Source organism: Thunnus maccoyii, chromosome 8 (assembly GCF_910596095.1).
Source record: "Thunnus maccoyii chromosome 8, fThuMac1.1, whole genome shotgun sequence".
Classification (NCBI taxonomy): Eukaryota; Metazoa; Chordata; class Actinopteri; order Scombriformes; family Scombridae; genus Thunnus; species Thunnus maccoyii.
Genome location: NC_056540.1, coordinates 11,976,155 through 11,989,577, shown reverse-complemented (window position 1 = coordinate 11,989,577; position 13,423 = coordinate 11,976,155). Strand labels below are relative to the sequence as shown.

Sequence of the window (13,423 nt, the reverse complement as noted above, 5' to 3'; positions counted from 1 at the left end):
TTAGGTTAATAAATAACTGCTGAGATAGTGTGAGAGAAAATTCAGTCGCATGCTTATAGTTTTTTTATTTTTTATAGTTTTTTATTTATTTCTATGTTAATCATTTATGAATGATCATTTGTCTATATATTCATTTAACTAGATGTACTTTTAGAATATGCTTGGTTACTGTAAATGTGAGCCATCTTCTTTGTCGAATGGATATATCATGTGTGTTAACACTATAGCCTTTGTTTATTTGAAGAGAGCCCAGAATCTTGTGATGTGTTGTCATAGCAATATGTTTAAAATAATCCTATAGGTTTAACTCATTGGATGATGTGATGCTTGACCAATGGATAAGAGCTTCTTTTGTTTAGTTTCTTATAAAAACCACACCTGATGTGTTTCATCTGAGAGATGCTGAAAGATTCCTGTAATCTTCATATTGTACAATATATTCATTTTTCCAACAACCTGCAAGTGTTGATGTGTTTTATTTAAGGTTCAGAAGAATTTAAGGCAGCTTTCCACCACAGATAGTTAACTTTAGAGAGAAATAAATGAAGGCATTAAAACGTGGCAAAACATATATGTGAAATATTTTATTAGCATTGTTGTTGCAGACATCATGTGCACAAACTCACTCATCCAATATTAGAGAAATACAATAATACAATAATAAATATGAGGTTCTTTTAAAACAGCATTTTCAAGTTTTTTAGATATTTGTTGTTAAAATACACACATCAGTAAATCAGTAAACTTATTGATTTATAGTGCTTGTGCATTAATTGTGAAGTTACAGTATGATGTTCCTACCCTGTATCAAAAATGAAAACCATTTCAATGGATTATTTTAGCTTTAGGTATTATTCTTAAGAACACCTCATAGAAAAGTCTTACTCTTGTATCTTTAACTCAAGAATTATATTTCTTATTCTATCAAAGCAGCTCAGCGGACAACAAGCAGCAGCAAATAAACAACAACCAAAGAATTGCTGCCTTTAGTTGCAATGTGAAAACTCAAATAACATTACAGGCTAACATTAGACATCCCCTTTATACACTGTGTATTTAAAACCTAACAGGCTCCAGGAGGGCGGCCTCTATCCTCTATTTCAGGACCTTTTCCCCCCAGTTGGGGGTAGGTTAGGGGGATGTTTGTGGTAATAGTCTGGTGGGGTGGGATTGGGGCTCGCATTCATCCCTGTAGGAACATAATACATACTCTCTAGGTAGCTCTGGTCCAGTGGTGGATGATTCTGGGGCTCTGGCTTGGATCCCTGACCAGAGGAATTCCTGTAGTTGACGCCGGGCCCATTTGGGTGCATTGTTGCTGCAGCAGAGGCCTCAGGGTATCTGGGTGGTTGGGGTTGAGTCTGGGGGTGGGCTGTGGGAGGAGGAGCTGCATAGGGCATGTACTGTGGACCAGGGGCATACATATTGGGGTTGTGGAGAGATGGGTAGGGGGCTGCTGAAGGAGGATACAGACCTGAGTGAGACATTGCTTGCTGGGGGATGAGCACTTCCACATATTGGCCGGTCTCTGGGTCAAACAACATTTTCCTCAGTGGCTGCATAGGCACCTCTATATAAAAATACTTCCCTGTCTCAGGATCCAGGAGCACTCTGCGTGGTGTCTGTCCATAGCCGCTCTCTGAGTACAAACTGGAGGTGTCACCCCCATACTCAGAGCCATAGGATGACCCCAGGGTTTGAGGGCCACACAGGTACTGGGGATCCATAGAAGGAAGGCCAGGAGAGTGGTTGTGGCCAGGATCACTATAGGGAGCCCCAGGCATGCCTGGTGGCTGCTGCTGAGGGGATCTGTGGACAGGGGGCCGCCGGGGGTCAATATGCTGGGGTGGCTGCATGGGGCGGTCAGCAGTGCACGACTGCATGAGTGAAGGGTGGGGAGGGCAGGGAGGAGGCTGGTGGAGAGACTGGTACATGGCTGGTGGCTGGCTTGAACTAAGAGGACTTGACTTAGGAGAGCTGGGCTGGAAGCTCATTGGCTGAGGATCAGGTCTGCACTGGTGGGCACGGAGAGCAGGCTGGGTGACGGGGTAAGGTAGCGCCTGGCCGGGGGAGTGTGGAGGGGCTGGAGGGGTGAGGTTGTGGGGGCTGCGGTGATGGTGAGGAGGGGGGAGACCAGGGTGGGAGGGGCAGCCAGTTGTGCAAGAACAAGGAGGAGGTCGGGAGGAGGGTTGATAGCGATTTGATCTCCTGGGGTTCAAATCTGGCAGCAGGAGAGGACTAAAGCTTTCTCTTTCATCGTAGCTTGGTGGGTCATCTGAGGCATAAAAACGCAGGTCATCTGTTCTTTGGGAGCGCTCACTGGACAGTGATCTGCGGTATGGCTGGTGTGTGTATCCTGGCGCTTGTGTTATGGATACAGGAGCAGGTTGTTTTGGACAGTTTGATGTTACCGGCATAGCTTGTTCATGAGGGTATGCTGTCCTGGGATACTGTGGTTGGCTGTTTGGATCGACAACAGCTGACTGGCTTGCCTGTCTGGTTCCCGCAGAGGCAGGTGCAGGGACCTGGTTTGCTGGCGGGTCAGAAACTGGAGCTGGAGCTGAGGTTAAACCTGGGCCAGTGGCTGATGTTGGAGCTGTGGCTAAAGTTGTAGGTCTTTGTGTATATCTAGAGCTCTGAGGCGAGGCCCCTGGCTGTGGCTGCTGACCTCTGTCACTAGATGCCTCTGTGTCAGGTGGTGCGGTTGACTGGTTTGAAAGACTAGAGATGGTGGTTGCTGTTGTTTTGCTTGGTGGAGGTTTGAGGCTGGATACAGCAGACACGGCTAGTTTTCTTGTATAGTTTGATGTTGATGTGTGCTCATTGGAGATCTTTCTATAGATTGTTGGTGAGGACACTACAATTGTCTGAGACCTCTCCTCACCTTGAGGTTTTGCAGTCGATGTTGTCACCGTTGGTCGCTGTGCTTCATTTGGCATTCCTCCTAAATCTGAAGGTTTGAATTTGCAGCTTGGTTTTGGAGGCACAACTGGCTTTTGCGAATTCTTAGCTATAGATTTTACTTCAATGGTTTGTGGCCTGTTGTTTCCGATGTTGTTTGTTGGCATCTCTTGTTTCTGTGTCTCTTTAGATAAGGACTTAACCTCAATTGGCTGAGGTCTGAATCTCCTTACTGCAGGGGATCTTGGAGGGAAAGTTGGATCCAGCCTTTTCACTGCTTCAAAATCTCCTTGTTCCTTCTGTTTGGTGGGAAGTGGTGCTTGGTCCTGCGTAGTCCTTTGTGGAGAAGCACTTTTTTGCTTTGCTGTGTCCTTCACTGTAGGTTTTATACTAACTACCTCTTCTTCTCTGGTCTTTGTGAGGGTATCTGTGTTGTCGGACACTGCTGAGCGGCCAGACATGGTGGATGAGGAGGAGAATGTTCTTTCTCTATGAGACTCGATCCAACCTCCATCTGAGGCCGTGGTGGTCTGAAGGGGGATCTCCAGGCAGTTTACATGTTTACGTGGAGCCCCTTTCCCTCCAACTGCATTCTGGCCATCACCCACCACTGCTCCAATGTCAGCTTGGTAGCCTTTCTCCTTTAACAACATGGAAACTGAGTGGCCACTGCTGCCAGGGGTGCTGCCAGGGGTCGTGGGCCCAGGTGAAGGTGAAGCAGCTGGGGCCTGTGGTGGGTTGGGTTCTTCCTGGGCTGGAGATACAGATGTCTTAGACTTGCTGGATGCATCCCTTATCAACACTACAGCGGTTGACACCTCTCTTTCCTTACTGGGCAGTTTGGGGAGGCTTCCAAGCATGGGAGGTTTTCTGTCGGTTCTAACCACCAAAGGTTTGTCCTCACTGTCTGGCACTTTATATGTTTCTGTTTTAGTCTCTTGTGTTTTTCCCTCCACATTTAAATTGTGTTGACAGGGCTTGGCAATTGCTGCATCCCGTGTTGTGTTGTTCTGTGTCTTTGCAGTTGAGGAATTCTCTTGTTCTCTGCTTGCCTCCGTGACAAGCTTTGGAGAAGCTTGTGGTTTGTCACGTACGTTCTCTGAATCTTTATTGCTATCACTTACAGGTATCACTTTACTTTTGTCTTCTTTCCAGCAAACTGCCTTGTATTCTATTTGCATTGGACAAGACAGAGACTTTCCTTTGCTCTGCAGAGGCAGAGATGAGGTTAGTGGCTTTTCATCTTTCGTCTCCACTTTCTGTTCCTCTTTCCTCCCCTGCATGAACTCCTCTTTCCTTTCCTCCAGCCTCTCCTCCCTCCTTACCTCTTGCCTCATATCCCTTTCCTCATCCTTTATGACCTCTTCCCTCCTTTCCTCTTTTATTTCTTCCTTCCTTTCCTCATTTACATTTTCAACCCTTTCTTCACTTACAGCAGATGGCATTACAACACTGGTTGCCTTGAATGACAGATTATAAGTATTTTTTACAAGCCGCCTGACATCTCTAACTTTGTGTATGGGGACCTTAGCTTTACTATTTCCATTCCCATCTTCTTCCTCTGTTTTCGGATCCACATTGGTCTCTACCCTTTCCTCCTTTTCTCTGAAAGACATATCTGGTGAAGGAGCTTCAAGTTTGTTTTCTGCCTCAGGTGTAAGAGAGACATTGAGGGAAGCTTTCTTTTTCTCCACAGCTTTGAGTGTAATCTCCTGTGTTTTTGACATGTAGGGGCTCTCGTCACCCTGTTGCAGTTGTTTATGGTCCTCTGTGTTTTCACATTCCTGGTCTCTGTGCTTTCTGACGTGCGTGCTACTGACTCCAGTGCCAGAAGGAGCTCCTATGTTCCCGGCAGTGGTATTTGCTGAGTCACCACCCTCCCTTTCCTCCCATGTTTTACTGTCATCTGCACGTTGAACTCTAGTTCTGGACTGTTTATTATCAAATGGCACTTTCAGTTCTGATCTCATTTCAGATTTTAACAAGGTTGCATTCCTGCCTTGAGCATCAGCCTCTTCACTGTCAGTCTGTGAAAAATTAACACTTCTGCTGCTGCTGCTTGAACTTGGCCTGTTACTGGATTTCACTCCAAAGCTTTTTGGAGTTGGTCTAGCTTCATCCTTTGGGCTTTGTTCTCCTCTCATAGCAAGACATTCAGATGAAAGACTACAATCTGAGTAAAGAGATGAACTCAGGTTATGTGCATCAGGTTTTGGAGACTCTTTAAGTGGTGCCACTGTACTCTCTATTGGTGGGCTGTTTTCCTCAAAAGTGGGGCTCACTTCTTCTCCCACCTGTTCGTCAGGGTGTTTATCAACACTTTGCATCTTCTTAGACAATACACTCTTGATGAGGCAAGTGGCCATCTTGGTCTTAGTAAATGTTTCATCCAGAGAAGCAGATTTTTGAAATTTTCTTTCGTTTTCTTGATCGGGCTCTAGGCTGTGCTCAGAAAGGTAGCATTCTTGCATTGCTGCTGGTGTGCTATGTTGTCTCAGCAATGTCTCTCTGGAGTGACTTTCTAGAGAGGGGCTATCCGCCATCATAGGAACCCCAGGACTGCTATTGTCACTGCTTTCATCCTGTTTCCCTTCAGCATTATTCTTCCTCTTCAGCTGGATCTGTCTCTTTGGCACTCCTCTTCTCACCTTCCTGGAGTCCTCTCTTTCCACAGCCACATCAACGCATTCAAAGCTGCCCATCTCATAGCGCCGCGATGGATCTAGGCCATCCGAATAGTGTGCCGATGGGAGGTCATCATTGTCCGACTTTGGAGCAGAACCCCTTAAGTCAGCATAAGCCAGCCAGGCAGCGTTGACCCCAGCTGGGCTCTCCTGAGTAGATGGCTGAGAGATGTTGGTAGACGACCGGTGGCTGGAGTTGTACATGTCAAGGTAATCTACCTCAGGGCTTGACAGGCTACTGAAAGCCAAGTCTGTAAACCACTTCACCTCATTGTCTGCCTCATCAAACTCACTTCCCATGCTGGAGCTCGAACTTTGGCAGGGCCTGTTTGCGATCACACGAGCACTGTTCTTGTTCTGCAGTGCAGGAAGTTGAGGCCGCCTGCTAGGACCACCACCCTTGGTGTCTTGCTGGGAAGCAAGTCTAAGCAGACTCTGTTGTTGCTGTAGCGGTCTGTTGGCAAGCAAGCTCTCTGAATAGGAATGCACTGCTGGCAGTCCCTGACGGTTCTCTCTGCTTGTGGGAGCTGTACTGCGACTCGCAGACCCTTTTCTATTCCTGGCATTGAATGACAGCTCAACCTGTTTCCCTCTGTAACTGACGTCCCCTTGCCAACCCTCCCCCTTTTCAGGCACCCGCTCCTCCCTCTTTTTCTCTCTCTCCATCTCCCCATCCCTTTGCCTCTCTCTACCTATTTTTCTCTCCTCCTCCAGCTGCATTTCCCTTTCCATCTCCAGTTGCCTTCCTAGCCTGCCCCAGGGGGCCAGGCTATTATTGTCAACAGGGGCGACATCGGGGCTTTCCCTATTTGTCACCACTCTCTTTAAATTACCACTCTGTGAGGATGCTACAACCTGAGGGGGGCTACGACCTCTGTTCTGCCACTGTCTGTATGGCTTTTCAGGGGCGATTATGTGTACAGGTGTAAACCTGGTAAGTGGGGGAGAGGGAGTTCTCCTCCTGTTTACATGGTGGGCCATGTCCTCTGTAAACCTCTCTCTGTTTTCACGTCCAAGTTTGGTTGACAGCTGTTTTCTTGAGTGCTCAGATGTACAGGTTGATTTCAATGAGCTGCTGCTTTCAGAAGTTACTGAATAAGTTGTCAATTGAGGCTGTTGGTTTTCCAATCTCTGCACAGATGAGTTGGATGTAGCCTTGTGGACAGGAGAAATCTGTGGACCCCTTTCCTTACTAGAGAGTAGGAGATTGGGGGAGGGAGACTTGTTTTCAATACAGGGATTATTATAAGGGTCTTGTATCTGAAAAAAGGTGCTGTCAGTATCTTGTTTTTCCTCAGACAACAAAGCTAAACTTGAACTATGCTGAAGGCTTACTTCCTTTGGTGTTACTTCTCTCTCTGTGTTTTGTTGTTTCAGTGAGCTGTCCACTTTTTCCTCAGCTAAAACAGGTGAAGTGGTTACAGGTGAATGAACTGCCTCTACGGGTGAACTGCTTTTGATTTCAGCTACAACTGATTCGTCTCCCCTTTCTAACTCAAATGAGGGTGACTCAATGTCTTTTGCCAACTGTGTGGGGAACTGTATTTCTGTAATGTCAAGTGAAGAGGAAACCCCCTTAATCTCAGGTGTATTACAGGGAGGAGGAGTAGGCTGTGAATACTGAGGGTTATACTCTGTGGAAAGGGTTGGTGGTGAATGCTGATTATACCTCTGCTCTGGAGATGGGGCAACAGATGATGGATCTCTACTTCTGTGCTTCTGTGGTGAGGGACTCTGATACTTGTCAGATGAAGGGGTCTGATATCTTGGCTCAGGTGAGGGAGTGTGATGCTCTGGCTGAGGTGAAGGTGTTTGGTACCTTGGTTGATGCAACAGAGTTATTGCAGGCTGTAGGACAGGGCTTGTGAAGCCTGATATATGAGGCGAGCCTCGTGGTGTGCCCGTGGACTCTGCTATACTGCTCTGCACACTGTCTCTGCTTGGGGTAGGGCTCCTTGCTTGAGGGGACACACGTGTCCTATCAGGCTCAGGGGTGGAGGGACAATGGAGCTCAGGGAATGGGGGAGTGTCCCGGTCCTCGGGCTGAACAACAGAGTAAGAAATCCCTGTGATATGAGGGGACGAAGTGAGGCTTCTTGATGAGGCAGATTCAATGTGAGGATTTAGGAGAGGAGAGTCTGGTATTGGCTCCACTTCAGAAACCAGCTCTCTCCTGCTGACCTCAGGTGAGGATGCTGTAATCCTGATTTCAGGTGAGGGAGCAGTATGTCTGTGCTCTATGGGAGAACAGTTGCTCCTAATTTCAGGTGATGGAGATGAAGTACAGCTCACCACAGGAGAAGACACCTGGGTACTGGTTTCAGAGGGCGTTGAAATGTGTCTTACTTTAGGCAAGGGGCCAGGAGAGGGAGAGGTAGCACTTAGCAGGCCAGGTGAAGCAGCTGTATGTTTAAATTCAGGAGAGACGCTACCCTCCCTAAACTCAGGAGATGGAACTAATGAAATCACAGGTGAAGGAGGTGTGTATCGAGGGGCAGGTGTTGAAGCAGTACTGCTAGGTTCAGCTGGTAATCCTGTGTCTTGATTCTCAGAGGTGGTTGTGGTATCTCCTCCAGCTGTGTCAGGATCTGAAATCAACTCAGGTGTGTGGGGGGAATCTTCTATATCAGGCGTGGAGCCTCTGCTGAAAAGATCAGGCAAGGAGACCCTTCCTCTCAGCTCAGGGAAAGGAGATGACGCTTGAGTATCAGGGGAGGAGGACCTGTTGTTCAGCTCAGGAGAGACCAATGTTTCTCTTGACTGGGATGATAACTCTGTACAACTGGGTGAAAGCAAATGAGATGAAAGGTTGGCTCTAGATTCAAAGGTTGGTGATATCGAATCTAGAGAAAGATCTTTAGATGTGGGCCCAGGTGAGGGACTGTAGGTTTGATTAAAGTTGCTGATAGTTGGCACGGGTGAGACTTGTGCTCCTCTGGACTCAGGTAAAGACTGGGTGTTCACTGATTCAGAGGAAGATGAGCTGGCACAGTTTCTAGGCTCAGGGGAAGGACTTTGAGTTAAATGTGAGGGGCTTCTATGTCTGTCTTTGATTGTAGGAGTGATTCTCCTTGGTTCAGCTTCCGAACAAGCTTGTCTTAGACCAGGTGATGAGGGCGAACGTCTTGTTTCAACTGGGGATGAAGACAAGGATGACACTCTCCCCTCTGGACTGAGGGTAGAGGAGTTGTTATGTCCAGGAGAGGGTGTCCTTTCACTACGATCAGCGTTGAGGACTTCAGATGATGGGCTAGCTGCACTAAGCTGAGGTACTGGTGATTTGTTTTTTGATTCTAAATTTGGGCTACTATCCTTAGAAAGTTCTGGATGCCCTGAGCTCAGTCCCTCACCCTCTGACTGCCTCCTCTCTGAAGACTCGCTCTGCAACGTGGGGCTGTAAAGCCTTTCTGTTGTGTCTTCAAAACCCTCCTCTCCTTCACTGGAGCCCTGGGCGCTGTGGTAAGAGCCTGATGACTCGTTCAGATCATCCACCAGGGGTGATGCAGCAGCTGTCCCGTCCACCCCCCTCTGGGAAGGGACAAAGGCCCCTACAGCAGGGCTGCTTGAGTGGGAGGGTGACTCACAGTCGTCCCCAAAAATGTCACACAGGCAGGTGGTCTCAGAGATGACACTGCGCTGACTAGGAACGTTGATGATATCGAATATTTCAACGTGGTTGGGGGTGCCGTCACGATGGCACAGAGAAAAGTTGCGGGGCGCACTGCGCAGGAAGGAGTAGCTGTCCCCCTGGAGAGTCCAGCTGTCCATCGCTAGTTTACAAGCTCCAAATTCTCACTTTGGCCAGTCCAGTCTGTTCTTCTAGTCTGCTCTGGGCTCTGTTCCTGGACTGGAAACAAGATATGGTCACGTGGATTGTGTGTAGCTCATTCATTTATATCACCAGTAATATTTCATGAGTATCATTGAGAGGCAAAAGCGTATTAATAGAAAATATAGAGGCTAAAGCATACATTTTTCTGTTTTGTTGATTTGCCAACAGCAAATTTATCTTTTAAATCTCAAATGTTTTGAGAAAACCTACAGTACAATAAGATATTGTAAACCTCCATTTAGGCTGGGAGCATAAATGTAACTCCATCATTATGCCTTAAAAAGCACTAGCAAGCAACTTGAAAGTAACACAACAAAATATACATAAATATGAAACATTCGCTTAAAGTTGACAGAAAATGTTTGGTTGCATACCAGAAATTTGGTGTCTGAACGTGTAGCTCACAAGTTTTCATCAACACATTACATTTGAAGTGCAGCTTATTTTGAATTAAAAGACTGACAATTATTAGATTTAGATATATGGAATGTGACAATATTTAGATTAGCTCTGCCAAATACATACCCTTTATCTAAACTTCCCATATTGCCTTGCTGTAGGACTGACAAGAGAAAGAGCGCCCACTCCCAGTACGAGGAGAAAAATACAGAATGATTGGTACTGTACCTTTGGCCAATGATGAGGCTTTCCCAAGGGCATTAAGTTCCCTTGTGTTGCAATATCTGCCCCTCATCCAGCAAACTGTCTCATAAATCCACAGTACACGCCAAGCCTATAAGAACTCCCGAATCCAGGACGAGCAGCTCTGTACAGCTCAGTCTGGCAGAGCCACACTGGCTAGACAACTTCAGAATATCGAAGGCACTGCCATGTATCAGACTTGAACAGAAAAAGTAAAGAGGGGTATCTCACTCAGACACATTACATCCTCTAATGCTCCCATCTCTATTTCTGCCCCTCCCCTCTGACCTGGCCTCGGGGAAAGCGCTTACTGAGTCTAACCTGGATCTTTTTTCTTCTCCAGGATGAGCTTTGGTTGGGCATTGGCTTTCCTGTGAGAGCTGAGTTGGGGTGCAGTGCAGGGGTTGGGTGAGTTTATAGTTAGCAGCAGGTGCTGATCCGGCCAGGACGAACGAGTGCGCCTGGAATCTGACACTTAGAGCCAGCTCAGTCACAGGGCTCCTCTATATATAGACCCATACTATCAGGGCCAGATAGCCATAGCTTTAGCTGTTTGCCTGGGCACGCTGGAGGAAAGAATGGGGTAAACAGAGCTCATTGTAAAGCCCACACATTGTCCACTTGACTACTATTTATGAGGTTATACTTAACATTCCGGGTGTAGTTAATGTATGCTTGTATGCGCGTGGGTGTGTATGTGAGTGTGTGTGCACGCATGCTAAGATCTAGCTGGGGGACAACAGGTCAAAGGTTGATGCATACCATCCGACTTTGACAGCTCACATGCAGAACTCTTCTGCGCTGCATGTTCACTAACAACACTTGCATAACATCAGTAAGGTGTACTCACATGTTCTAACTCACGTTTTTCTGTTAATGCCAGGATATTTTATGTTACAGGGCTATAGCCAATAAAGATTTCTTATATTTATTCACATTTAGTCTTATGGATTGTATGATAACACTAAGTGTTCCATTAAAATGACCAAACAAAAGGGACTGTGCATTTTATTGTATGTATTACTGTTGCTATGGGAGCAGTACCTTCTGAGTCACATGAGGATGCCTGGGCGTGTTTGATGGTAGTGAGTTTGGATAAGCCCTCTGTCCCTATCCTAATACCTCAAGAGATTACCGTTCATTCTCAGTCATTAAGTCATACGAGGCAAGCCAATGGAAAATCTTTGATTGCAGCCCTGACTGAATGTTGCACATAAGGCTTTGACTGAGGGTATATCATATCTGGAGTATCAAGGGGTTGAAAGATCTCACTCAACACTGGAAAGTCAACAAGCTATTTTATGTATGGCATTATACATATGTTATTCGGTCCACTCCTCTCTCTGAAGTGTTATACATTGCCACAAGAGCACACATTTTAGTGTGGCTTGCCAAAATTGGAGCCAAGTCCTTGACCTTTGTTGAGTTAGAGCAATATGGCTTCACTCACAGAGCTATACAATAGCTGTACATCGTTTTTCCACCAATAATTCTGTATAAATCCATTAGCGTTTATAGACTAGTGTTTATAGTCTCCAGATCCCCTTTCAGAAATACCCTGTTCATATTTCACCGGATGCTTGAGCAGCATGACCTACATCATCCGTTTAAATTCTTAACAGGTACTAAAGAGGGGATGGATGATATGGTTTGAACTCATACAGTAAACTGCAATACACCATTTCATTATGTGTTATAAATACATACATATATCACTTGGGAAATATGGAATAAAAGTATAAAACAGTAAACTTGAAAAAGCTTGGAGAGGACAACATGCATGTATGAATATGTATATGATTGTGTGCTGGTTTTGAGATAGCGTGAACCAAAGTGCACAGAAGTGCTGATAAATTTTACCCTCTGTGGTTATGGCAGCACAGCAGACTGGAGGAGGACTCAGAAGGAAAGAATGATGAGCACCTCAGCAATGGCGAGCTTTAGTCCACATCACTGATAGATTAGTCACACCAGCCTGCTCAAGTCCACAGACCTCACCTACTCTCACCCTCCTCAGCAATGCAACACACCAATAAGCCATGCGTAAACAATCAGCTGCGTGGGCATCTATAAGCAGACAAATGAGGTCAGTGGTTGGTAGGTGAGAGACAGACTGTGGTGTGTGTTTTTAACCCCCACAGCGCCAGGGTGGTTTTTCCCAGGGTGACTTTGGGTTGCGCCTGACACAGATAAGACCCACAATGAGGTTAACCCCATGGGAAGACGTTCTGGGGTAAGCTGAAAGAGGCTTATTTCAGTCAATAAAGACTGGTAGTGAGTCTGTGTCTGTTGGGAAAAGGGAGGTTCTGTCATGCTTATGGCTTCAAAACCCCTAAGTACAGATTTACAGATTGTGTACACAAAGTGAAACACCTTCTGAGTTTTTGCTTATTAATTCTCAAATTACCACCACTGAAGTACACATTCTATGTATTGTATTTTCACTTTATTTTATCTTATGTTTAGTGATATTATCAAAAATGTACATTTACATGTTTTTATGTTCATTTTATGTCTTTTTTTGATATGAGGCACTTGGTGCATGTAACTTCTTTTGTTGTAAAGCACTTTGAGTTGCATTTTTGTAGGAAAGGTGCTATACAAATAAAGTTATTATCATGATTATTAAATGCATAATAACCTTCCAAATCAAAGTACTTGGCACAGAGGCTGATGCTCCATGTGCACATATTGAGCAAATGTCAAATATTGTCTAGCACAGTATTTCCTTATATATGAAGATAAATAAACATGACTTTTTTAAAAAATTAATTACAGCTAATTTCTCTGCCAGGGTTCTATCTGAGGGATATGATGCTAAAGAAGGGTCCAGTCTCATGATGGTTTAGTCTATTTAAGTAGGACAAACAGTAAGAATATAAACATAAGATCACATTTCAAATCTATCTTTTTTGAACTGACCTAGTTGCTCTTTTAGGATGTAATTAACTCTGCATGGCCAAGCTTTATACCAGCCACATTTCTAATATTAGCTATACTTATTTTTTAAAATTCAAAATTAAATGGATAATTTTGAGGTACTTAAATTGAATACTTCTATTTTATGCTACTTTATAATTTTACCCCTCTACATCTCAGAGGGAAATATTATAATTTTTATACCAACATATATATTTGACAACACTTACACTACTCTGTAGACTTAACATACAGAACATAAGATCAGCTCAATAAATATGATGTATTGTTACAATTAAAACTATCAGAAGATATAGAATAGTTATAATTAGCTCTATTTGACCTGCTATGACAGTAAAATATTGGTATCTTGTGCCAACCTTTAAAGGATGAGTTCTGACAGCCTCAAAGCTCCAGTGTGCCAGAGAGAAATCTGATTAAAATG

General features: G+C 45.2%; 1 protein-coding gene across 1 annotated transcript; it reads right to left on the bottom strand.

Moving 5' to 3' along the window:
- Nucleotides 1–578: 578 nt before the first annotated feature.
- Nucleotides 579–10,474, bottom strand: si:ch73-43g23.1 (serine/arginine repetitive matrix protein 2). Its single transcript, XM_042418048.1, has 2 exons — nucleotides 10,045–10,474; nucleotides 579–9,432 (listed from the first exon to the last, which is right to left on the bottom strand). The coding sequence occupies exon 2, from the start codon at nucleotides 9,351–9,353 to the stop codon at nucleotides 1,101–1,103; it is 8,253 nt and encodes a 2,750-aa protein (XP_042273982.1). The 5' UTR covers nucleotides 9,354–9,432; nucleotides 10,045–10,474; the 3' UTR covers nucleotides 579–1,100.
- Between the last annotated feature and the right edge of the window lie 2,949 nt (nucleotides 10,475–13,423).

Excerpts from the sequence above, each read along its gene's own strand:
- si:ch73-43g23.1 (XM_042418048.1), bottom strand. The coding sequence starts at position 9,353 with ATGGACAGCTGGACTCTCCAGGGGGACAGCTACTCCTTCCTGCGCAGT.